This window comes from Oncorhynchus nerka, linkage group LG3 (assembly GCF_034236695.1).
Source record: "Oncorhynchus nerka isolate Pitt River linkage group LG3, Oner_Uvic_2.0, whole genome shotgun sequence".
Lineage (NCBI taxonomy): Eukaryota > Metazoa > Chordata > Actinopteri > Salmoniformes > Salmonidae > Oncorhynchus > Oncorhynchus nerka.
Genome location: NC_088398.1, coordinates 44,148,033 through 44,174,923, shown reverse-complemented (window position 1 = coordinate 44,174,923; position 26,891 = coordinate 44,148,033). Strand labels below are relative to the sequence as shown.

At 39.4% G+C, this 26,891-nt stretch overlaps 1 protein-coding gene and 1 long non-coding RNA gene across 7 annotated transcripts; one reads left to right on the top strand and one right to left on the bottom strand.

Annotated features, from left to right (window-relative positions):
• LOC115108525 (TRAF family member-associated NF-kappa-B activator-like) lies at positions 1 to 18,049 on the bottom strand. 6 transcript variants are annotated; one of them, XM_065012329.1, is made up of 9 exons: positions 17,872 to 18,049; positions 15,028 to 15,245; positions 6,070 to 6,211; positions 5,737 to 5,848; positions 5,330 to 5,439; positions 3,807 to 3,880; positions 3,605 to 3,723; positions 2,596 to 3,002; positions 1 to 475 (listed from the first exon to the last, which is right to left on the bottom strand). In XM_065012329.1, exons 2-9 carry the CDS (start codon positions 15,168 to 15,170, stop codon positions 296 to 298), a joined length of 1,287 nt encoding a protein of 428 aa, XP_064868401.1. In that variant the 5' UTR covers positions 15,171 to 15,245; positions 17,872 to 18,049; the 3' UTR covers positions 1 to 295. The 6 variants fall into 6 exon arrangements, with proteins under 6 accessions (XP_064868401.1, XP_064868425.1, XP_064868434.1 ...); XM_065012353.1 differs by lacking the exon at positions 15,028 to 15,245 and adding an exon at positions 16,525 to 16,637 and having other exon boundaries at positions 17,872 to 18,048; XM_065012362.1 differs by lacking the exon at positions 15,028 to 15,245 and adding an exon at positions 12,065 to 12,212 and having other exon boundaries at positions 17,872 to 18,048.
• LOC115108537 (uncharacterized) lies at positions 17,574 to 25,643 on the top strand. The gene is made up of 3 exons (XR_003860358.2): positions 17,574 to 17,724; positions 24,358 to 24,407; positions 24,549 to 25,643. It is a non-coding gene; the product is annotated as an uncharacterized LOC115108537 (long non-coding RNA).
• The last annotated feature ends 1,248 nt before the right edge of the window (positions 25,644 to 26,891 follow it).

Below are 26,891 nucleotides of genomic sequence, written 5' to 3'. Positions count from 1 at the left end.
TCAAGATTAAATTATTGCTTTATTATACTTAAACCTACATACTGTACAATATCATTTCATAGGTCTAGAGATGTACAATTTCAAAGTAATATCTTAAGACGACGACTGTAAAATGTACCATTCAACTCTTACAAATTAAATATATGATCAAGAGTGGATTCTAGTCCCGTTGCCAACGCCAGTGTCATGTGACATCCAGCCCTGCGCGTGTAATTCATGGCGTAGCAACAAAGACATGAATAAACCATGAATTAAGCCTAGAGGTGTTTCATTGGGCAGCCACTGTCTGCTAGTGTCAATTGCTGGCTTCACTCTCCCTCTGGCAATGAGTGAAAAGGTGGCTTTTCATATGGTCTTGGGGAACTTCCGCGTTGCAGTAGGCACAGATATCAGGGTTGTTGTTGATCTGTTGTTGTGGCTTCGCACTCACGGCCTGTGCTGCTGCTGCATCACAAAGCTCAGGGCTCCACAGAGGCTACACGGAGGGACAAACACACCACTTATACTCCATTATTCATACACTTTGCATTGCTTACACTCACCCACTTACAGTTGGCCATGTGCTTGGGTCTCCACTGAGGAAAGATCTGTTGCTCCGGGGAATACAAGCAAAGCAGTGTCCCACTTGAACCCGCTTTCTCAACATCTATAGTTCCTGCCCCACTACACGTACTATTGTAATGCTGTGAATTTGCTACAGTAGGGTTGAGTAGTTACTTGTTCCTGGCATTGTTAATGCCCGAGGCAACGTTTGTTAAGTTAGAAACAGAGAAATCCAAACAATTAAATGTTCAACCATCGGTGTAGGTGTTAATCACAACCCAGATACGCGTCCGAACAAAGGTGCATTTCTTCAGTGTGATTTTTAACCAAAAGCTTGGTTAAGCAATACCCAACAAAGAATGCATGACAGCTAAATATCAATTTGAGGTACACATCCAGCAATATGGGACTCAGATGAGCAAAGAAATCTGGGAGGCCAATTGCTGTGTATTATCAAAATATGTAATAAATCAATAGATATAATTGTGCATACACAACCTCACAGGGGTGCAGTTGCACTGATAATGGTAGTCATAAAATATATGTTACCTTGGTTCTGACATCAACATGGACTTATATAACCAACTACACTACTGCATGGGGGGAAAAAAGCATTAGCATCCAAAACAATTGGTGTGTTTTATGATCATTTGTTACTTCTCGAATTGCTTATTTTATGTCAATGACAAATAGTAAGGTAGACACATTGTAATAAATATGCAACAAGCAATGTCGTACACATAGGCCTATCACATCTCAACTCACCTCTGTTTTAGCAGGTATACATCTACTGAATCTAACCAATGAAATGGCATTTCCATGTTAGTTTTAACCTCTTGAGTGTAGGGGGCAGTATTTTGATGTTTGGATGAAAAACATACCCAAATGAAACTGCCTATTTCTCAGGCCTAGAATCTAGAATATGCATATAATTGTCAGATTATAATAGAAAACACTCTAAAGTTTCCAAAACTGTCAAAATATTGTCTGTGAGCATAACAGACAGAAAACCTGAGGAAAATCCAACCTGGAAGTGCTGTTTTTCCTGAAAGCTCTCTGTTCCATTGCCTGCCTTCGCTCCATTTAAAAGGGATATCATCCAGATTCATTTTCCTATTGTTTCCCCATGGTGTGAACAGTCTTTAGACATAGTTTCAGGCTTTTATTTTGAAAAATGAGCAAGAACGATCACATCGCGTCATTGTATGGCTGGGTGCCAGCAGCGTTTTGCATGCTCAACAGCTTGGAGCAGACATTTCTCTCTCTCCTATTGAAGAAGCTACAGTCCCGGTTGAAATATTATCGATTATATATTGCAAAAACAACCTGAGGATTGATTATAAAAAACTTTGACATGTTTCTACGAACTTTACGGATACGATTTGGAATTTTCGTCTGCGATGTCGTAACCGCTCGAGCATGTGGATTTCTGAACAAGACGCGCCAACCAAATAGAGGTATTTTGGATATAAAAATAATCTTTATGGAACAAAAGGAACATTTATTGTGTAACTGGGAGTCTCGTGAGTGCAAACATCCGAAGATCATCAAAGGTAAGCGATTAATTTTATTGCTTTTCAGGACCAATCTACTTGGCTGCTAGCTGTTTGTAATGTTTTGTCTACTGAGAGAGATGTCCTTACATAAACGCTTGGTATGCTTTCGCGGAAAAGCTTTTTTGAAATCTGACACGCCAAGTGGATTAACAACAAGCTAAACTGTGTTTTGCTATATTGCACTTGTGATTTAATGAAAATTCAATATTTTTAGTAATTAATTTGAATTTGGCGCTCTGCAATTCAGCGGATGTTGACGATAATGATCCCGCTAACAGGATGGGTGCATCAAGAAGTTTGGCGCTCTCAACTCTGTAATCAGAGAAAAATTGGCCCTTTATTGTGATCAACAACTTTCATCGATGTATTAGGTTGTCTTTCACTACTTATATGCTCTCTCTGTCTCCCATTCATTTTCCAGAACAAATCAGGTGTTGTGAATTTCCTACATTTACCTGCTGCAAATAAAGGAAAGAGCATTTCCCACGAATCTCACCTGCAGGGGTCCACGCACACTCTCGTGTGAGAGTGAGGTGGAGGGGGAGGTGGGGTGAGAGGGAGACGTAGGATACAGGAATGGGATGGCCAGCTCCATAGACGATTCCTCTATGACGGCAGGGATACTGCTGACTGCTGCCCGTTGCTTTGGCATAGACAGGTCAAAGTGTTTCTCTGGAGCGCTGTTCAGGAACTCGTATTCACTGTCTGTGGAGGGGGGGAACTTGACGCTGAGTCTGGTGAGGGAGTCCACTAGGTCTCTGTCCTCTTGGCTGGCACCACGGGATGCCAGGGACGTGGGCGGGTGCTGGAGGATGACCACTGGCCTTAAGGCTGAGGGGAAGGGCCTCTCCGCCTGCTCCGCAGTCACGTCTGTACACTGAATGGGCATGGAGAACTGCTGCTCTGTCGAATGGCAAACACAAGGCTTTTATCATACTGTTTATGTAACATAATCGACAGTCACTTGCAACATTGAGATATTAACTTACGCTATTGAGTAGCGATTAGTTCAAGTAATGATGAATAATCAGGTAATAATGAATAACGTCGAGAACCTTTTCCCTGTTTAATTTAATCTTCTAATTTCACACAATAAGTATAATAGGAGCCTTCTTTTTATTTCATTCCAACTTGTTTTTCATTCAACTAACCAGTGCTACATCACAGCATGTGTCTGTGGAATAATGAAACATGTTTATCTGCTTATTCTATTTCTACACAGGTAGGTGGGTGGGCGGGCCATGGGTCAATAGGCATTAATGTACGGTTCAGCTTAATGTGTTGCTATCTAATTGTGTACAGGAATCAAGCTAAAGCTACAATATATAATTACTAATACAGTGTTATGACATATCCAAAGCAATTGTAAGTCAACATATTTCTTCTATTGTAATTAAATTAGAGTCAAGCTGGGCAGGAGTTCAGGCAATGGGTGCCTTTCAACAGTGCTGGAATAATAAGCAATTTCTACAATCTAAAATGACTATTGTGCGGACTAATATTACCATTTGCCATGTAATTTCCTTTGGAGATTTTTTTCAGGTGATCTTTTTGTCTCCGGGTTAATGTCTGTATCTGCTGGAATTTCCCCTGAAGAGCTTGAAACGCCTCAAAAACGTCTTTTCTGAGAGACAAATAAATGCGTAAGTAAGAAAACTGCTTTTCAGACAAAAATGAAGTAAAGATACCGGTGACTAAGGCACATACTTCTCAAAACTGTTGTTTACAGGTGCTGTGTGTGGTGAAGGTGACACAATCATTGCAGTTTCCATGTTCTCTTTCTGAAAAACAGACACACATGGCATTGAGGACCTACATGGCAAGAGAATATTCACCATTCAAACTGAAAATTATCTATTAATTATTGTTAATGAATCTACTAAAATGGTTGCTGCCTTGTGATCGATTAGGGAATTATTTCTCAACAATAAAGCTGGTGGCTTATAACGCCTCAGACCCTGAGGTTTGGTGATGTTATCCTCTAGCGCCACCTGTTGATGAAAGACTGTATGTGTGTATCCATTATTTAAAAATTATACATGATAATGAGTTTGGATTATGTTAGAATTTGTAATTTGTAATTACAAATGAATATTTTCTCCAAAACACATGTTTGTTTGTTTTTTGATTAAGGGGGGAAATAATGCTTTTGCATTAGACAAACAGGTTCAGTGAATTTGTTATCCGGCTAAAAATGTGAACTTGCAACCTTTACTAGAGTGAAGCAACAAGATGAAAGATGACCTATGTCACAGGAAGTGGAGCTGTTGTATTGTGCATTGGCATGAGCTCTGCTACTGCTCTCAGGCCCTGCAGAAACAGAATATCTACAAGCAATATACAATTTGTGAACAACGTATGTTTGTGTGTGTGGCTGTATGTGTGCTCTCTTTTAAAAAAAAGATAGGATATTGAGCTCATTTGAGAGAAAACAAAAATAAAATAATTATGAGGCAGCAACCCGGGATGCCATGTTCGCACCCTATCCAGAGCGTGAATCCCTGAATGAGACATGCAGCCCCCTAAACGCAACAATGTCAAAAACACATTTTGGGGGGGTGTGGTCTCTAAATAATGCTCATTTAACCATTATCCTATTTATTTAAAATGCTATTTTTACTGCTACAGTTGCAAATATTAAAATAAAAGCTTATTTCAAATTAAACACCCCTGTTTAATGTGGTTGCACTTCCCGGGAAACTCCCGCATCTCAGTCCCTTTTCAGGTGTCCCTTTTCTTTCTACAAAAAAGGCCCTTCTGTCAGCAAGACGATTCAATTTATTCAGGCTACAAGAGTGTAGACCAAACGACAAATGTCATTACACTTTTTGTTGTTTTGTAACAGACGTCCCTTTTCATTCATCAAATGGCACAGTGCACTGTTTGGATGCTGGAGTGGATAAACATGTGCAAGTAGCCTACTTTTTGAAGTGATTTGTTTGACAATAAGATGAAAATATCATGACTGGTTGTGTTCATGACAATTAAAAGGGAATACATTCTTTTTTACCATTAAATGACATGTCTTTTCTATATTTACTTATTCTTTCACACATAGTAGGTCCCGTGAAAAAAATGGTGACACCCCAAATGTCACAATATAAATCGCACTCTGACCCTATCACATCCTTGCATTTTGCCTGTCTGCATCATAATTGTAAACATAAATAAACAATATCTAATTATCCTCTAATGTGGATTGTATTACTAATTGTGTTAAACATGGTTACCAAGTAATTAATCTTCCGGAAGGAGCTGCTTGGGTTGTCAAAGAGATGGTTGGAAGGAGACAGGGTTTCCTCTTCCTGTTTCCTAGGAACAGCCTCACCTTTCACCTCTCCTAACAATCAAATAAGATACAAAAAATATATAATGTAGCAGCCCAACCACAGTCAACACGGGAAGTCGCATTTGAGATAGGAAGTGTACAATGTCCTGAAACAGCAATAATATTTCTTACAGCACAATTTATCTCCAGGGGAACTGAAAATGTAACAGAATGCATGCACATGCCCAATATAGACTACAGTTGAACTGTTTCTTTCACTATAGTTCAACGGTATGGTATAGAATATGTCAGAATATGCAATCATGCAAACAATAGTTTTAAGAAAACAATTATATGATTGTCATTTACCTGAAGGTTGCTTAGTTGCTGCTATCAACTGAACTTTGAGTTTTGAAATCAACTGCTGCTGGTCTTCTATCTGTTTCTGAAGTTTCTGAGTGTGCCGTTGATAATATTCATTCTGCAAAAGTTAACCTTCCATTACATATCAAATGTCATCACTTACTAGGTAGGTAGCCTTTTGTAGCCTCTATTGTAAATGACTGTAATTACCATGCTACAGCACTTAATTATATCAAGGCACTGTATAGAAGGCTACGCCACATCGCACTGGATGGGTTTGAAGTCTCATAGGTAAATTAGAAGAGTTTGTTTTCTATCGCAATGATTTAGGTATAATACCGTCTTCTGTAGTTCCCTTTTGGCGCTGTCTCGCTCGATAGAGGCCTGGCGGTAAGCTTCAAATGCCTTGTTGAGCTGGTCTCCAATATTCCTCTCCATGCCGTGCGCTCCACGATCATTACTGACACGGCAGTCATGGGCCCTGTGGCAACATATCACACAACCAATGTTTAGGGGCACAATGCATCATTAAAGCACATTATCACATGATTTGCTGTAAAAACGAAGTCCTCCTCGCTAATCATGAAACTGGGGCCAGTGCTTACTTCTCTTTTACGCCTGGACTTGCTAATTTTAGAAACGTACGGTAAACATTTCAGGATGATCATAAGTGCCCCGTGTAGAAATAGCCTCTTGATGAGAAAGCAAAAACAAACATCCAAAATATCTACTAAAGAAATACATGTTTTAGTACTCATGATAATAAGAACACCACTTAAATAAATTGATGACAACTATTGACACTAATGTAATATTGAATATTATATATTTTTTTTTAAACCAATAAATTTGTTGACATTATTGAATGGCATCATTCATTACTAATCAATGATTCTTTGGTTCATACATGACCAATGGCTGCAACAACTGTACTAAATAATAGGTTTCATAAATTATAATGAAATGTACAATATTTGGGGTAAATGTACCTCAATGTTGTTATTATAATAGCTAATGACTAATACCAAATAACATACTGTATCTCTATCAATACAATTGCATTATGACATGATCAATACATTAAGATACTAATACAATAAAGTCAATTGCCAATGACCTAAACCAGGAGTCTTCAACCTTTTCTTGCCCAGGGAACCCCTCCCAGGCAAACCGGCGACCCAGGGTCCCCCAACATACGATAGGGGTAAAAAAAAAAAATGTTTTTAAGTCTTAGCATCAGGTGAATGATAATGGCAAGGAGAAGTAATCAACATTTTAAAATAAATAGATTTGGAATATAATTTTTCATTATTTTGACTTCCACACATTATAATTGGAAGAGTTAAACAAAGGTTAGCCATGTGCTGACAAAAATCTATGTCCAAGTCAAGAAAGCTTACCAGCAGCCAGTGGCACTTGCCAAACCAGTAGCCTATTTGAGGGTAGTTTTTCAAGGCCTATGAAGGTGAACCTTCACACCAGTCTGAGGTCCCGAGCATTCTGGAGCAGGTTTTCATCAAGGACCTCTGTACTTTGCTCTGTTCATTTTTCCCCTCGATGCTGACTACTCTCCCAGTCCCTGCCACTGAAAAACATCCCCACAGCATGATGCTGCAACCATCATGCTTCACCGTAGGGATGGTGCCAGGTTTCCTCCAGACGTGACACTTGGCATTCAGGCCAAAGAGTTCAATCTTGCTTATATCACACCAGAGAATCTTGTTGGTCATAGTCTGAGAGTCCTTAGGTGGAGACTGTCATGTGCATTTTACTGAGGAGTGGCTTCTGTCTGGACACTCCACCATAAATGCCCGTTTGGCGGAGTGCTGCAGAGATGGTTGTCCTTTTGGAAGGTTCTCCAATCACCCCAGAGGAACTCTGGAGCTCTGCAAAGTGACCATTGAGTTCTTGGTCACATCCCTAACCAAGGCCCTTCTCCCCCAATTGCACAATTTGGCCATGGGAACAGCTCTAGGAAGAGTCTTGGTGGTTCCAAACTTCTTTCATTCAATAATAATAATAATAATAATAATAATAATAATAGAGGCCACTGTCTTCTTGGGAACCTTCAATGCAGAAGTCATTTTTTATTACCCTTCCCCAGATCTGTGCCTCAACAAACCTGTCTCGGAGCGCTAAGGACAATTCCTTCGACGTCATGCACTGTCAACTGTGGGAACTTATATAGAAAGGTGTGTCCCTTTCCAAATCATGCCCAATCAATTGAATTTACCACAGGTGGACTCCAATGAAGTTGTAGAAACATCAAGGATGATCAATGGAAACAGGATGCACCTGAGCTCAATTTCGATCCTAAAAGCAAATGGTCTAAAATCTTATTTAGGTAAGTTATCGTTTTTTTATTTGTAATAAATTAGCAAAAATATTGTGTGTAGAGAAAAACAAAACAATTTAATCCATTGTAGAATAAGGCTGTAATGTAACAAAATCTGGAAAAAGTCAAGGGGTCTGAATACTTTCCAAATGTATCATATACACTACCTTTCAAAAGTTTGGAGTCACTCTAGAAATGTCCTTGTTTTTGAAAGAAAAGCACATTTTTTGAACATTAAAATAACATCAAATTGATCAGAAATACAGTGTAGACATTGTTAATGTTGTAAATTACTATTGTAGCTGGAAATGGCAGAATTTTTATGGAATATCTACATAGGCGTACAGAGGCCCATTATCAGCAACCATCACTCCTCTGCTCCAATGGCACGTTGTGTTAGCTAATCCAAGTTGATCATTTTAAAAGGCTAATTGATCATTAGAAAACCCTTTTGCAATTATGTTAGCACAGCTGAAAACTGTTGGTCTGATTAAAGAACCAATAAGACTGGCCTTCTTTAGTCTAGTTGAGTGTCTGGAGCATCAGCATTTCTGGGTTTGATTACAGGCTCAAAATGGCCAGAATCAAACACTTACTTCTGAAACTTGTCACTCTATTCTTGTTTGGAGAAATGATGGCTATTCCAATGCGAGAAATTTCCAAGAAACTGAAGATCTCGTACAATGCTGTGTACTACTCCCGTCACAGAACAGCGCAAACTGGCTCGAACCAGAATAGAAAGAGGAGTGGGAGGCCCCGGTGCACAACTGAGCAAGAGGACAAGTAGACACCTCACAACAGACACCTCACAAGTCCTCAACTGGCAGCTTCATTAAATAGTACCCACAAAACACCAGTCTCATCCTCAACAGTGAAGAGGCGATTCCGGGATGCCGGCCTTCTAGGCAGTTGCAAAGAAAAAAAACATCTCAGACCTGGCCAGTAAAAATAAAAGATTAAGAAGGGAAAAAAACAGACACTGGATAGAGGAACTCTGCCTAGAAGGCCAGCATCCCAGAGTCGCCTCTTCCCTGTTGACATTGAGACTGGTGTTTCAGGATTGGTGGGTCCCCTGTGGGATGGTTGAGCTAACATATGCTAATCGCATTAGCCGGAGGTTGTAAGTAACAAGAACATTTCCCAAGACATAGACATATTTGAAATGGGCAGAAAGCTTAAATTCTTGTTAATCTAACTGCACTGTCCAATTTACAGTAACTATTACAGTGAAAGTACACCATGCTATTGAGAGTGCACTGTTTTGAACATGAAAAGTTATTAATAAACAAATTAGGTACATTTGGGCAGTCTTGATACAACATTTTGAATAGAAATGCAATGATTCATAGGATCAGAAAAAACTTTGCACATACACTGCTGCCATCTAGTGGTAAATATCTAAAATGCATTTGGGCTGGAATAAGACATTATGGCCTTTCTCTTGCATTTCAAAGATGGTACAAAAAAAGTACAAAAAAAATGTTTTTTTCATTGTATTATCTTTTACCAGATCTAATGCGTTATATTCTCCTACACTCCTTTCACATTTCCAAACTTCAAAAAGTGTTTCCTTTCAAATGGTAGCAAGAAAATGCATATCCTTGCTTCAGGGGCTGAGCTACAGGCAGTTAGATTTGGGTATTCCATTTTAGACGAAAATTGAAAAAAAAAGAGACCGATCTTTAAAGAGTTTAGTCAGAACAACAGTTTTCAGCTGTGCTAACAATTGCAAAGGGGTTTTCTAATGATCAATTAGCCTTTTAAAATGATAAACTTGGATTAGCTAACACAACATGTCATTGGAACACAGGAGTGATGGTTGCCGATAATGGGCCTCTGAACATCTATGTACAGTTGAAGTCGGAAGTTTACATACACCTTAGCCAAATACATTTAAACTCAGTTTTTCACAATTCCTGACATTTAATCCTAGTAAAAATTCGCTGTCTAAGGTCAGTTAGGATCACCACTTTATTTTAAGAATGTGAAATGTCAGAATAATAGTAGAGAAAATGATTTATTTCAGCTTTTATTTATTTCATCACATTCCCAGTGGGTCAGAAGTTTACATACACTCAATTAGTATTTGGTAGCATTGCGTTTAAATTGTTTAACTTGGGTCAAACGTTTCAGGTATGCTTCCACAAGCTTCCCACAATAATTCCTCCTGACAGAGCTGGTGTAACTGAGTCAGGTTTGTAGACCTCCTTGATCACACACACTTTTTCAGTTCTGCCCACAAATGTTCTATAGGTCAGGGCTTTGTGATGGCCACTCCAATACCTTGACTTGGTTGTCCTTAAGCCATTTTGCCACAACTTTGGAAGCATGCTTGGGGTCATTGTCCATTTGGAAGACCCATCTGCGACCAAGCTTTATCTTCCTGACTGATGTCTTGAGATGTTGCTTCAATATATCCACATAATTTTCCACCCTCATGATGCCATCTATTTTGTGAAGTGCACCAGTCCCTCCTGCAGCAAAGCACCACCACAACATGATGCTGCCACCCCGTGCTTCACGGTTGGGATGGTGTTCTTCGGCTTGCAAGCCTCCCCCTTTTTCCTCCAAACATAACGATGGTCATTATGGCCAAACAGTTCCATTTTTGTTTCATCAGACCAGAGGACATTTCTCCAAAAAGTATGATCTTTGTCCCCATGTCCAGCTCCAAACCGTAGTCTGGTTTTGGAGCAGTGGCTTCTTCCTTGCTGAGCGGCCTTTCAGGTTATGTCAATATAGGAGTCGTTTTACTGTGGCTATAGATACATTTGTACCGGTTTCCTCCAGCATCTTCACAAGGTCCTTTGCTGTTGTTCTGGGATTGATTTGCACTTTTCGTACCAAAGTACGAAGGACGATGAACCTCTAGAAGACCAAATGCGTCTCCTTCCTGAGCGGTATGACGGCTGTGTGGTCCCATGGTTTTTATACTTGTGTACTATTGTTTGTACAGATGAACATGGTACCTTCAGGCATTTGGAAATTGCTCCCAAGGATGAACCAGACTTGTGGAGGTCTACAATTTTTTTTCTGAGGTCTTGGCTGATTTATTTTGATTTTCCCATGATGTCAAGCCAAGAGGCACTGAGTTTGAAGGTAGACCATCAGAAGCTTACAAAGCCATGACATAATTTTCTGGAATATTCCAAGCTGTTTAAAGGCAGTCAACTTAGTGTATGTAAACTTCTGACCCAATGGAATTGTGATACAGTGAATTATAAGTTAAATAATCTGTCTGTAAACAATTGTTGGAAAAATTACTTAGCGACTTGCCAAAACTTTAGTTTGTTAATAACCTCTTTGGGCTGAGATCCCGCTAATGGGATCGATATGACAACAGCCAGTGAAAGTGCAGGGCGCCAAATTCAAAACAACAGAAATCCCATAATTAAAACTCCTCAAACATACAAGTATTTTACACCATTTTAAAGATACACTTCTTGTTAATCCCACCACAATGTCCGATTTCAAAAAGGCTTTTCAGCGAAAGTAAACCAAACGATTATGTTAGGTCAGAGCCAAGTCACAGAAAAACACAGCCATTTTTCCAGCCAAAGAGAGGAGTCACAAAAAGCAGAAAGAGATAAATGAATCATTAACTTTGATGATCTTCATCAGATGACACTCATAGGACTTCATGTTACACAATATATGTATGTTCTGTTCGATAAAGTTCATATTTATATAAGTTTTTGTTTACATTGGCGCGTTGTTCAGTAGTTCCAAAACATCCGGTGATTTTGCAGAGAGCCACATCAATTTACAGAAATACTCATAATAAAAATGTATAAAAGATACAACTATTATGCACGGAATTATAGATACACTTCTCCTTAATTCGACCGCTGTGTCAGATTTTTAAAAAAAACTTTACGGAAAAAGCACACCATGCTATAATCTGAGTACGGCGCTCAGAGACCAAAACAACACAAACAGATATCCGCCATGTTGTGTAGTCAACAGAAGTCAGAAATAGCATTATAAATATTCACTTACCTTTGATGATCTTCATCAGAATGCACTCCCAGGAATCCCAGTTCCACAATAAACGTTTGTTTTGTTCGATAATGTCCATTATTTGTCCAAATACCTCCTTTTAGTTCACGCGTTTAGCCCAGTATTCCAAATTCATGACGCGCGATCACTAGGAGCAGACGAAAAGTCAAAAAGTTCTGTTACAGTCCATAGAAACATGTCAAACGATGTATAGAATCAATCTTTAGGATGTTTTTAACATAAATCTTCAATAATGTTCCAACCAGAGAATTCCTTGGTCTTCGGAAATGCAATGGAACTCAAGCTAACTCTCACGTGAACGCGAGTCACCAGCTTCTGGCTCTCTGGCAGACCTCTGACTCCTTCCCCTCTCAATCGCCCCCACTTCACAGTTATACTCACAGACATCATTCAAAGGGTTTAACAAACTTCATAGTGTTTTCTATCCAGATATACTAAATATACTAATATTATCCATATATTACCAACTGGGCCTGAGTAGCAGACAGTTTACTCTGGGCACCTTATTCATCCAAACTACTCAATACTGCCCCCAGCCCAAAGAAGTTTTAACAAGAAATGTGTGGAGAGGTTGAAAAACTAGTTTAAATGACTCCAACCTAAGTATGTAAACGTCTGAATTCAACTGTACATTTTCCATTTAAAAAAATCAGCCGTTTCCAGCTACAATAGTAATTTACAATTGACCAATGTCTACACTGTACTTCTGATCAAATTGATGTTATTTTAAATGGACAAAATAATTTGCATTTCTTTCAAAACAAGGAAATGTCTAAGTGTCCCCAAACTTTTGAACGGTAGTGTGTATATATATATATGGAGGTTGACCGATTAATCAGAATGGCCGATTAATTGGGGCCGATTTCAAGTTTTCATAACAATCGGAAATCGGTATTTTTGGACCGATTTGGCCAATTAAAAAAAATAAAAAATGTAACACCCTTATTTAATCTTTATTTAAATGGGCAAGTGAGTTAAGAACATATTCTTATTTTCAATAAACATAAACATCAATGCACAGAAGTATATATTTTTAAACCTGCATATTTAGCTAAACGAAATCCAGGTTAGCAGGCAATATTAACCAGGTGAAATTGTGTCACTTCTCTTGCGTTCATTGCACGCAGTCAGTGTATATGCAACAGTGTGGACCGCCTAATTTGCCAGAATTTTACGTAATTATGACACAACATTGAAGGTTGTGCAATGTAACAGGAATATTAAGTTTATGGATGCCACCCGTTAGATAAAATACGGAACGGTTCCGCATTTCACTGAAAGAATAAACGTCGTTTTCAAAATGATAGTTTCCGGATTCGACCATATTAATGACCTAAGGCTCGTATTTGTGTGTGTTATTGTGTTATAACTAAGTCTATGATTTGTTAGAGCAGTCTGACTGAGCGATGGTAGGCAGCAGCAGGCTCGTAAGCATTCATTCAAACATTACTTTTGTGCGTTTTGCCAGCAGCTCGTCGCTGTGCTTCAAGCGTTGCGCTGTTAATGACTTCAAGCCTATCAACTCCTGAGATTAGGCTCGTGTAACCGATGTGAAATGGATAGCTAGTTAGCGGGGTGCGCACTAATAGCGTTTCAAACGTCACTCGCTATGAGACTTGGAGTCTGCAAGGGCCGTGGAGCGATGGGAGCGATGTGGAGCGATGGGTAACGCCGCTTCGAGCCCAGGTAGGAGCGAGGAGAGGGACGGAAGCTATACTTACTGTTACACTGGCAATACTAAAGTGCCTATAAGAACATCCAATAATCAAAGGTTAATGAAATACAAATGGTATAGAGAGAAATAGTCCTGTAATTCCTATAATAACTACAACCTAAAACTTCTTACCTGGAAATATTTTGATGACTCATGTTAAAAGGAACCAGCAGCTTTCATATGTTCTCATGTTCTGAGCAAGGAACTTAAACGTTAGCTTTCTTACATGGCACATATTGCACTTTTACCTTATTCTCCAACACTTTGTTTTTGCATTATTTAAACCAAATTGACCATGTTTCAATATTTATTTGAGGCTAAATTGATTTTAGTGATGTATTATATTAAGTTAAAATAAGTGTGCATTCAGTATTGTTGTAATGGTCATTATTACAAAAAACAAAACTAAAATAAATCGGTCGATTTAAAATCGGTATCAACTTTTTTTGGGGTCCCCCAATAAATCGGTATCAGCGTAAAAAAAAATCATAATCGGTTGATCTAATATATACACACACACACAAAATATAAAATGCAATTTCTAAGATTTTACTGAGTTACAGTTTATAAGGAAAATCAGTCAATTTAAATGATTGCATTAGGCCCTAATCTATGGATTTCACATGACTGGGAATACAGATATGCTGTATTCCCAGTTGGTCTGTTGGTCACAGATATCCCTCAAAACTTGCAACATTTTAGTGGCCTTTTATTGTCCACAGCACAAGGTGCACCTGTGTAATAATCATGCTGTTTAAACAGCTTGTTGATATGCCACACCTGTCAGGTAGATGGATTATTTTGGCAAAGGAGAAATGTCACTAACAAGGGTATAAACAAATGTGTCCACAAAATGTGAGAGTAATAACCTTTTTGTGCATATGGAACATTTCTGGGATATTTTATTTCAGCTCATGAACCATGGGACCAACACTTTACATGTTGTATTTATATTTTTGTTCAGTATACATCTATATATACACACACACAGTACCAGTCAAAAGTTTGGACACACCTACTAATTCAAGCATTTTTCTTTATTTGACTATTTTCTACATTGTAGAATAATAGTGAAGACATCAAAATGATGATATAACACATATGGAATCATGTAGTAACCAGAAAAAGTGTTAAACAAATCTAAATATATTTGAGATTCTTCAAAGTAGCCACCCTTTGCCTTGATGACAGCTTTGCACACACTTGGCATTCTCTCAACCAGCTTCACCTTGAATGCTTTTCCAACAGCCTTGGAAGGAGTTCCCACATATGCTGAGCACTTTTTGGCCGCTTTTCCTTCACTCTGCGGTCCAACTCTTCCCAAACCATCTCAATTTGGTTGAGGTCGGGTGATTGTGGAGGCCAGGTCATTTGATGCAGCACTCCATCACTCTCCTTTTGGTCAAATAACCCTTACACAGCCTGGAGGTGTGTTGGGTCATTGTCCTGTTGAAAAACAAATGATTGTCCCACTAAACGCAAACAAGCTGGGAAGGCATATTGATGCAGAATGCTGTGGTAGCCATACTGGTTAAGTGTGCCTTGAATTCTAAATAAACCACAGTGTCACCAGCAAAGCACCCCCATACCATCACACCTCCTCCATGCTTCACGGTGGGAACCACACATATAGAGATCATCCATTCACCTACTCTACGTCTCACAAAGACAAGGCGGTTGGAACCAAAAATCTCAAATTTGGACACATCAGACCAAAGGACAGATTTCCACTGGTCTAATGTCAATTGCTCGTGTTTCTTGGCCCAATCAAGTCTATTATTCTTATTGGTAGTGGTTTCTTTTCAGCAATTCAACCACGAAGGCCTGATCCACGCAGTCTCCTCTCGACAGTTGATGTTGACATGTGTCTGTTACTTAAAGTCAGTGAAGCATTTATTTGGGCTGCAATTTCTAAGGCTGGTAACTCTAATGAACTTATTCTCTGCAGCAGAGGTAACTCTGGGTCTTCTTTTCCTGTGGCGGTCCTGAGGAGAGCCAGTTTCATCATAGCACTTGATGATTTATGCGACTGCACTTGAAGAAACTTTCAAAGTTCTTGACATTTTCAGGATTGACTGCCCTTCATATCTTAAAGTAATAATGGACTGTTGTTTATCTTTGCTTATATGAGCTGTTGCCATAATATGGACTTGGTATTTACCAAATAGGGCTCTCTTCTGTATACCACCCCTACCTTGTCACAACACAACTGATTAGCTCAAACGCATTAAGAAGAAAATCCACAAATTAACTTTTAACAAGCCACACCTGTTAATTGAAATGCATTCCAGGTGACTACCACATGAAGCTGGTTGAGAGAATGCCAAAAGTGTGCAAAGCTGTCATCCAGGCAAAGGGTGGCTACTTTGAAGAATCTCAAATCTAAAATACATTTTGATATGTTTAACACTTTTTTGGTTACTACATGATTCCATGTGTTATTTCATAGTTTTGATGTCTTCACTATTATTAGACAATTGTAAAAATAAAGAAAAATACTGGTATGAGTAGGTGTGTCCAAACTTGACTGGTACTGTATGTATGTAGTGCCTTTGGAAAGTATTCAGACCCCTTGACTTTTTGCGCATGTTGTTGTTACACCTTCATTCTAAAATGGATTTTTTTTTAAATTTAAAATCCTCAGCAGTCTACTACACATAATAATAACTAAGCAAAAACTGGTTTAGGAATTTTTGCAAATGTATTACAAATAAAACAGAAATACCTGATTTACATAAGTATTCAGACCCTTTGCTATGAGACTCGAAATTGAGCTCAGGTGCATCCTGTTTCCGTTGATCATCCTTGAGATGTTTCTACAACTTGATTGGAGTCCACCTGTGGTAAATTTGATTGGACATTATTTGGAACCGCACACACCTATATAAGGTCCCACAGTTGAGAGTGCATGTCAGAGCATACCAAGCCATGAGGTTCAAGGAATTGTCTGTAGAGAAACTACCCAAATACAGGTGTGCAACGCTTGTAGCGTCATACCCAAGAAGACTCGAGGCTGTAATCGCTGCCAAAGGTGCTTCAACAAAGTACGGAGTAAAGGGTCTGAATACCGATCTAAATGTGATATGTTTCTTTTATTTTTTTTTAATTAATCTGTTTTTGCTTTGTCATTATAGTATGTATGATTGAGGGGTATAGTATGTATGATTGAGGGAGGATTTTTTTTTAGATTCCATTTTAGAATACGGCTGTAACAAAATGTGGGAAATAGTCAAGGGATCTGAATATTTCCAAATGCACTGTATATTTGTTTATGGCAGACCACCGGTTAAACCCCTCACCTAAAATGTGAATCTTGGACACCTAATGCTTTTCGGTCGGGTATTGTTTTTCATTAGTCTTTTTTTAAACTTTGAATTTACAATGAATAATGAGCATGGTAATATTTGGTTACTTCATTTGATTAAACAGCTAATCCCATTCTCTATCTAGTAATTTATTTAACACACTTAAATTTAAAACAGTCATTGTATGTCACTGGTTGCAGACCAAGTACCACGATATGCAGCCAGTAGCTCTTGACCCCTGTGTATCTTAAAACACCAAAGTGTGAGATATGGCTTGGAAAATGTACCTCAATCCAGGGATGAGAAATGCGTTGTACCCCAAATTATTCCACCTGTTCCATTTAAAAGATTGAACGACTGCTAGACAATTCGGAGTACAACGCATTTCTCATCCCTGGATTGAAGTATATTTTCTGAGCCATATCTCGCCGCAGCTCCGCTGTGTTTTAATCGAAACAGGAAACCTGTCCGACCCTAGTGTAGCTGTAAACAAGCGGGCCAAATCTGCTGGCTACATGATATGACGATTACGCCGTAGCCTGAAGCAGCCAACTAGTTCTACATTTCTAGCAACATTCTATCAAGCACGAACTGGCTACATAGAACGTTGATATTCATAAGTAAGAGTACAAAATTGGTACAGCTCTGTTTTGTATTGAATGTCAATAGTTAGCAAGTCGAGTTAGTTAGATATAATCAGCTATAGCCTAGTTCAGTTCGCCCTCAACTTTGGTATCTGATTGTAGCCTATAATGGCAGTATCTTACCTTCATTCGAAAATTGCCAAACTATTGTTTTGATACTGCGACAGCTTCTTATTCTTCGAGTGGCCTATATGTACGACGTGTGGGAGAGGATATGGTGTATTTCGAACAAATGTACATTTTACATGTTTTATAACGCGTTGGGAACTTCCCTCGGGGAATCCCCCGCGCCTGTGAGACTTCCGCCTTGCTGGACTCTGACCAATCAACTTTGAGGTACTAAATTCGTGCTAGGTGGTTTAGCAAATTGAGGGTTCTTCTTGCTGCCTACACGTCTGCAATGTTGTGCATATAAAAAGTAATCCGATAAAACAAAGTTAAGTGGCAGAAAAATGTGTTGATTTTACTGTGACCTTCGCTGATAAGTGTTTTCTCACACTGTTAGGCATAGCTAGCTAAATTAATCAGAACCCAACATTTCAGCCCTCAGTGTTGGTGTGAAATGTGTTTTGCCCAAATTGTGGTGAACACTTACTGGTCTCTGACAGATAGTTTATAGCAAAATATTAAAATGTGTCAACACATGCTCTTTGCAAAAAAAATATCATGAGCGGAGCTATTCTTATGACTATGCACTAGGCCTTATTACTTTAGTAAACTTTATAGTGTTACTTGAATGATTCTAAGATATGTACAGTAGGGTATTGCCACTGTGTACTGTAGCCTACAGCAAAGATCTGCTTTCATTGCACATACATAGCACACAGAAACAGAACATCTTTCTGTGCTGTATCTGGAAGATATAAACCTACTCTTATTTTCCCACAATATGCAATCACACATTTTTTGCCATGTAATAATGAAAATGCAATCATAATGTTTGTTTGCTGTTTCACACTTATCATTGAAAGAGTTTATTGGTGCAGAATAAAGTGCAACATGAAAATGGGATGAGAGGTAGCCTAGTGGTTAGAGCGTTGGGCCAATAACCGAAAGATTACACATCTGTCAATGTGCCCTTGAGCAAGGCAATTAACCCTATCTCCAGGGCCACCGTATTACTATGTGTGACCCTGTAAAACAACACATTTCACTGTAACTATCCGGTGTACAGTATGTGAGAATACATCTATTTTTTTAAGTGCCAAATCCAATAGTGACCAACAGAGGGCAGCTACACTCTTTTGAACCGTTTTGATCTGGAAATCCCTTTTTGGAAGACAAGGGTTCTTTGTAAGGCAAAGGGTTCTACCGAGAACCTTTAATATCCTAATAACCAGGAAAGGGTTCTTTGATAATACTTTGGAAGGCATGAAGGATTCTACATAGAACAATGTATCACATTTCCTAGAGTGCTCTACTGCCAGGTGATTTTCAGAATTGTTTGTTTTAATATCTGTTGTTGCATGTACATCGATTGGTTGGTTAATTGTATGTCACACAAAGATATACCTCTCTAAAATATAAACGCAACATGCAACAATTTCAATGATTGTACTGAGTTACAATTCATATGAGGAAATCAGTCAATTGAAATACATTAATTAGGTCCTAATCTATGGATTTCACATGACAGGGAATGTAGTCAAAGATACCTTACAAAAATTGGCCTCACAATGGGCCAAAGGATATCGTCACGGTATTTCTGTGCCATCAAATTGCCATTGATAAAATGCAATCGTGTTAGTTGTCCGTAGCTTATGACAGCCCATACCATATCCTCACCGTCACTCATTTCACAACATTGACATCAGCAAACCGCTTGGCAAATGATCTAAAACAACATTTTAGATAATTCAAGCATGCCAATTGCACGCTCCCTCAAAACCTTTATTGGTGCACCTGTGCATTGATCATGCTGTTTAAAAAAAAAAACTTTATTAACTAGGCAAGTCAGTTAAGAACAAATTCTTATTTACAATGACGGCCTAGGAACAGTGGGTTAACTGCCTTGTTCAGGGGCAGAACAACAGATGTTTTACCTTGTCAGCTCGAGGAGTCGATCCAGAAACCTTTCAGTTACTGGCCCAATGCTCTAACCACTAACCTCCTTGATATGTCACACCTGTCAGGTGGATGGATTATCTTGGAGAAATACTCACTAACAGGGATGTAAACAAATTTGTTGCCAAAATTTGAGAGAAATAAGCTTTTGGTGCGTATGGAACATTTCTGGGATCTTTTATTTCAGCTCATGAAACATGGGACCAACACTTTACATGTTGCGTTTAGATTTTTGAATAGTATATATAACATACATTTTTCTATACTGATCCAATCTGTTAGTAGTTGGACTGATTGCACCCATTACTGAGATGGTTAAATTCTACTTGCTAACATGCAATCATTGAAAATAAAATGGATGACCTATGATTACGATTATCCTACCAGCGGGACATTAGGAACTGTAATATCCTATGTTTCACAGAGTCGTGGCTGAACGACGACACAGACCATATAGCGCTTGAGGGATTTCAATGCACCGGCAGAACAGAGATGCTACCTCTGGTAAGACGAGGGGTGGTGGTGTGTGTCTTTTTGTCAATAACAGCTGGTGCGCGATGTCTAATATTAAAGAAGTCTCGAGGTATTGCTCGCCTGAGGTAGAGTACCTTATGATAAGCTGTAGACCACACTATCTACCAAGAGAGTTCTCATGTATATTATTTGTAGCCGTCTATTTACCACCACAGACCGATGCTGGCACTAAGAGCGCACTCAACCAACTCTATCAGGACATAAGCGAACAAGAAAATGCTCACCCAGAAGTGGCACTCCTAATGGCCGGGGACTTTAATGCAGGTAAACTTAAATCAGTTTTACCAGCATGTCACATGTGCAACCAGAGAAAAAAAACTCTAGACCACCTATACTCCACACAGAGAAATGCATACAAAGCTCTCCCTCGCCCTCCCTTTGGCAAATCTGACCATAATTCTACCCTCCTGATTCCTGCTTCCAAGCAAAAACTAAAGAAGGAAGTACCAGTGACTCGCTCAATATTGAAGTGGTCAGATGGCGCGGATGCTACGCTACAGGACTGTTTTGCTAGCACAGACTGGATTATGTTCTGGGATTCATCCAATGGCATTGAGGAGTATGTTACCTCAGTCATCGGCTTCATCAATAAGTGCATCGACGACGTCGTCCCCACAGTGACCGTGTGTACATATCCCAACCAGAAGCCATGGATCTGCACAGGCAACATCCGCATCGAGCTAAAGGCTAGAGCTGCCGCTTTCAAGGAGCAGGACACCTTAAATAAAACAAGCATTTATAAATTCAACATTTTACTCTATGTTCCAATTTATTTCAGAAATCACAAGTGCATATTCCACATTACAAATGAATTAGTTCCACTTCATTTGTTCCACACATTTGCTCCATCGTCATCGAGTTCCATCGATGTAAAACATATTCAATCAGAACAACATATTGGCCACTATGAACAAACAGTATGTCTTACAAGTGAATACACATTACTGTAAACCATTCATATTTCTGCTGTGTGGATTCATTGTATTCCAGCCAATGATTGGTAATGAAGGTTTCTGCTGTGTGGATTCATTGTATTCCAGCCAATGATTGGTAATGAAGGTTTCTGCTGTGTGGATTTGATTGTATTCCAGCCAATGATTGGTAATGAAGGTTTCTGCTGTGTGGATTCATTGTATTCCAGCCAATGATTGGTAATGAAGGTTTCTGCTGTGTGGATTTGATTGTATTCCAGCCAATGATTGGTAATGAAGGTTTCTGCAGTGTGGATTCATTGTATTCCAGCCAATGATTGGTAATGAAGGTTTCTGCTGTGTGGATTTGATTGTATTCCAGCCAATGATTGGTAATGAAGGTTTCTGCTGTGTGGATTCATTGTATTCCAGCCAATGATTGGTAATGAAGGTTTCTGCTGTGTGGATTTGATTGTATTCCAGCCAATGATTGGTAATGAAGGTTTCTGCTGTGTGGATTTGATTGTATTCTAGTCAATGATTGGTAATGGAGGTTTCTGCTGTGTGGATTTGATTGTATTCTAGTCAATGATTGGTAATGGAGGTTTCTGCTGTGTGGATTCATTGTATTCCAGCCAATGATTGGTAATGAAGGTTTCTGCTGTGTGGATTTGATTGTATTCTAGTCAATGATTGGTAATGGAGGTTTCTGCTGTGTGGATTTGATTGTATTCCAGCCAATGATTGGTAATGGAGGTTTATGTGTGATGTGCATGCTACTGTTTCACTGTGTCATGAGCCCATGACTGCCTGCTCTAGATACACACCAGATTGACAAAGAATCCAAGTCCTATTATTTGTTGTTGCTGTCTTTATTTTTCTCCCTCAAGAAAAAGAGATATGCAGATTCTTGCACTAGTGAAAGAATGCTTATAATGAATGTTGTCAATATTCATACTTAAAAGTTTCCACTTGCTTAGCTGGTCCCTTAACAGGGCATCAGATTGAGAGTTTATCCCCATCGATTGGTAGAGTGAGTTGTCTAGTTCACACACACTCCACACACGCTGCTGCTACTCTGTTTAATATCTATCACGATTACCTAGTCATTTCTACCCTTACCTACATGTACATATTAACTCAATCACCTCAACTACCTCATACCTCTGCACATTGACTCGATACTGGTACTCCTTGTATATAGCCTCGTTATTGTTATATGGCAATTTTCAGTTTTAATTAGCTAATTTTCTTACTTTTTAACTATGCATTGTTGGGAAAGGGCTCGTAAGTAAGCATTTGACGGTAAAGTCTACACCCTATGTATTTGGCATATGTGAAAATGTTTCATTTGATTTGTTTTTGTCTCCCAGTGTGTCCCTCTGAGTCTAAGCAGTGTTGTCTCAGACCAAACTGTCTCAGACAGATTTGCATAGAAATAAGATGCAGTTGCAAAGTATTTCAAGAAACTGGAAAACAAATCTCAAGCAAGTATTTTTATATTCCACAAGTATTATCAGAGGAACTGTTTTGTACAGATAATTATCAGACTTAAGTTACAAATACAGGTAAACACTCAAATACATTTAGTTGACATTTTTTCACAAAATTAGTGCAGTGGGCAAGTCCTTTACAAGTCCTGTATTAGTGGACCAATAATATCCTGTATTCTTCCGTGGCTAAACCAACTGGGCTCGTAAAGGTTGTTATCAAGGCACATGAAAGGTCACATGTTCCAGAAGGCATTTCTATATTGTAATTAAAAATGTTCAAATGCCTCTCCTGTGAAGAACCCCCACCCCTAAACTACTTCTATGGTCTCAGACAGAGGGAAGGAATGTGCTCTTCAGAAGAAGAAAAAATATCCACCTCTTGAAAAATGTTCATTTAGGAGCATAATGCACATTGCCACCAGAGGTCAGTAACCACACCACTGCTTGCTCTACATGCTTCAACCTCAGCCACATGGACTTTTGGAGAGGTATCTGAATTCTTGGCATTCTTGTCAGACTTGTCAGCCTTGCCACTTCTATCTGTTGCCCTGGTATTCACGGCCAGAGGGGGGAGATGCTGTGACTCTGATTGACACGTTCCCCCTGTGAAATGACGAATACATTTTGTTTGCAAGTTCTAACAATTAAGACGTGTTTAGCCATACAATAGGGGACTTGTACAGAGAGTAAACCACAACTGATAGCCATGGCTGATTTTTTATTGTATTTATAAGACCTAGGGAGACTGGAATAAAGTGGATTGGAAGGTCCTGTCTGTTCCTGTCCTCAGTCTGTGGTGAGGCTCGGCATGTATCTGCTGCTGGTCTTTGTGGCCCCCAGCCTGGCACAGAGGGGGGCTTCCCAGACATGGCTCCTGCTTCTCAGACCCTAGCCAGGGATCACCTTCATGGGAGCCCTGCTTTGTAGTTGTCATCCATGACCCTCCAACCTGACACCTCTCCACCTGGTGTGGATCCAAGACATTCCCCCCCCCCCGTATGTAAAAACCTTCTGGCCTACCAAAGAACCCTTCTGGCCTACCAAATAACCCTTCTTGCCTTCTAAAGAATCATTATTGCCTTCCAAAGAATCATCAAAGAACCCTTTCTTCTAAAAATTTTTCTTACGGTGTTAAAGGTTCTAGGTAGAACCATTTGCCTTACAAAGAACCCTTTTGGAACCCTTTTTTCTAAGAGTGCAGATGGGCAATAACAACCCCAATTTCGATCAGACCAGCATCCCTGTCTTGAGGGGACTATACAGCAATAGGGTTGCCACTCTGCTCCACATCTCACAACATGGGTCTCAGTGGATGGTTTCACCATAAGATTTATGACAACAGATCAGTAATGACTGCTGGACTTCCTGAAAGAAGTAAAGGATCATCAATATTCCTCCTGCTTTCTGTAATCACGCAGACAGAAATACTTTATATTCCCAAATTAACGAGATGCAAATGAATTATGACAGCTGCCATGCGCTGCCCCCCCCCCTAGCATTTTTGTGTCAATTTGACAACTCCAAAACACAAATTGTCCATTTAAATGTCTAAGCTATACTTAAATCAAGCGTGTTTTGTAACTCAAACCTCCGTCTCCTATTTCTAGATAAATCCAACCCACTTCAATAGGTCTGAACACAGTCTGTGGGCGAGCAGGTGAGCAGGTCTGTGGAAAGATCCAGAGACTGATAAGCAGAATGCAAGATTCTAGGAGGAACACTCTGTTCCCTTTCATGTGCAAATCTGTCCTGTTTGATCTACCACCTTTCTCTTTCTCTCTCTCTCTCTCTCTCTCAGAATGTCTAGCTGACGGCCCTCCACGCAGGAGTGTGATGATTTGTAACTATGCAGCACAAATATGGCCATTGGAGTCTGATGTTTCTGCTTGGCTCTGCCTGAGGACTTGTCCTTCACCAGCCTCATCCAACCTCAACACAACATAGCAATTCTTAATTACTATTATAACACTTGTTTAAGGGGGGGGTATTTTAATTCAGCCAGAATAACCAATGTGGTGAGCTGAAATAGGGTTCATTATTGCCCTTGTTTTCCTGGCAAGCAGATCAGGTGATAATCATGTGACAAGATTATAAGTGAGAGATGCCTCTTAATGTGGTACGTTCAATGTCTGCAATCCCCTTTGATTTTAATTAAAAGGTACTGAGTGTAGGCAACACCGAAGTACATTCCTCAACTGTCTTCTTAGCTAAATTACTCATCTGGAACGTTTAAATGGCCCGGGCACCATTTGAATTAGAACACTGACGGCACAATCTGTAAATTCAATTTCTGCTACACCTGCTACGGCACAGCTTTGATTAACAGGTTGTAGCATAGAGGCTATGACTTCAGCATGATTCATTACACCTCCCCCGCTAGTCTGTCAATGAATGCATGCATCGCACGGGTGTCTTCTGCTGGTTTTGCAGATCTCGGACAAGGAACTCCAGATGCTTTTACTGCGCCATGTTCTTTACGTGTGTGTCATGAATGACATCCACAAAAAGGACACTCCACTTCCTGTTGAGAGGTGGTCTGTCCTGTTGGATTCATAGCCCTCTGGATCTGGACATAAGCATGCAAGTAAATCTTGGCCAATCTGATGCCTCCGAAGCTAGTCAAATAAACAAACTGCTGTAGGTCTGCAGAAACGGGAGATCAGGCGGAGGGCAGAGCCGAGCGACAGAAAGCTCAGGCACGAAAGCTCATTTCAATGAGAAATGCACGGAGAAAACTCAAAGATCATATTTCAGGAACCTGGAGAACAAACAATTTGACAGTGTGTGAAAACCTTGTGAATACTTACAGAAAACGTTTGAGCTCTGTCACTGCCAACAAAGGGTATATAACAAAGTATTGAGATAAACTTTTGTTATTGACCAAATACTTATTTTCCACCATAATTTGCAAATAAATTCATTAAATATCCTACAATGTAATATTCTGGATTTTTCCCCCTAATTTTGTCTGTCATAGTTGAAGTGTACCTATGATGAAAATTACAGGCCTCTCTCATCTTTTTAAGTGGGAGAACTTGCACAATTGGTGGCTGACTAAATACTTTTTTGCCCCACTGTATGTATTTGGGGAAACAAAATGGCCACCCACAGGAAATCAGACAACCCCCCCCCCCCCCCCCACACACAAAAGGCTGTGAAGCCAGAGGTTCCCATCAGAAACACAGGGGAGAGCTGGATGTAATATTGTTGTTTTAGTGGAGACTCTGGCCTCAGGGGATTCCGGCTATTAAGAGAGGGGATTATTACAGAGAATAACATAGTAACCAATGGAACCAATTTAATCTATACTACATATAAATCAAATTGTGCAATGTGTAGCATGGCCAATTCTGTTGATGCATGTAATTCCATTATTTTCCTAAACTGAGAAATTGTACATTTTGTATTCTAAAATAGTATGATAACATGAGTTTGTGCTAGGAGTAATGTTAAATAATACAACTTTAGACACATGTAAACGTGGCAGTATTCAGCCAATATATGATGATGTTTTCAGCAGGTACCATGTCACCAAGATGAGTTCATCATAAGGCGAGGACAACCTGACGGTTGTATGAGACAATCCCTCTGTAGGCTATAACCCCTATGACAACACCGAGCTTTTGTCAACATGGCAGAAAGCCTCAAACTCAACTGGCTCCTGAGACTCAGCACTCATAAAACCAATTAAATAAAATCTTCTATTTATTTCAATAATTTGAGAACAATTCCAAAACCAATCTTCACAAAAAAAATATATACTGAACAAAAATATAAACGCAACATGCAACAATTTCAAGGATTTTACTGAGTTTCAGCAAATTCCAATAAATTCATTATACCATAATCTATTGGCGGGAACTGCAACACGATGTCTTACACGTCAGTCCAGAGCATCCCAAACATGCTCAATGGGTGACATGTCTGGTTAGTATGCAGGCCGTGGAAGAACTGGGACAATTCCAACTTCCAGGAATTGTGTATAGATCCTTGCGACATTGGGGCTGTGCATTATAATGCTGAAACATGAGATGATGGCAGCAGATGAATGGCACGACAATAGGCCTCAGGATCTCATGACGGTATCTCTGTGCATTCAAATTGCCATTGATAAAATGCAATTGTGTTCGTTGTCTGTAGC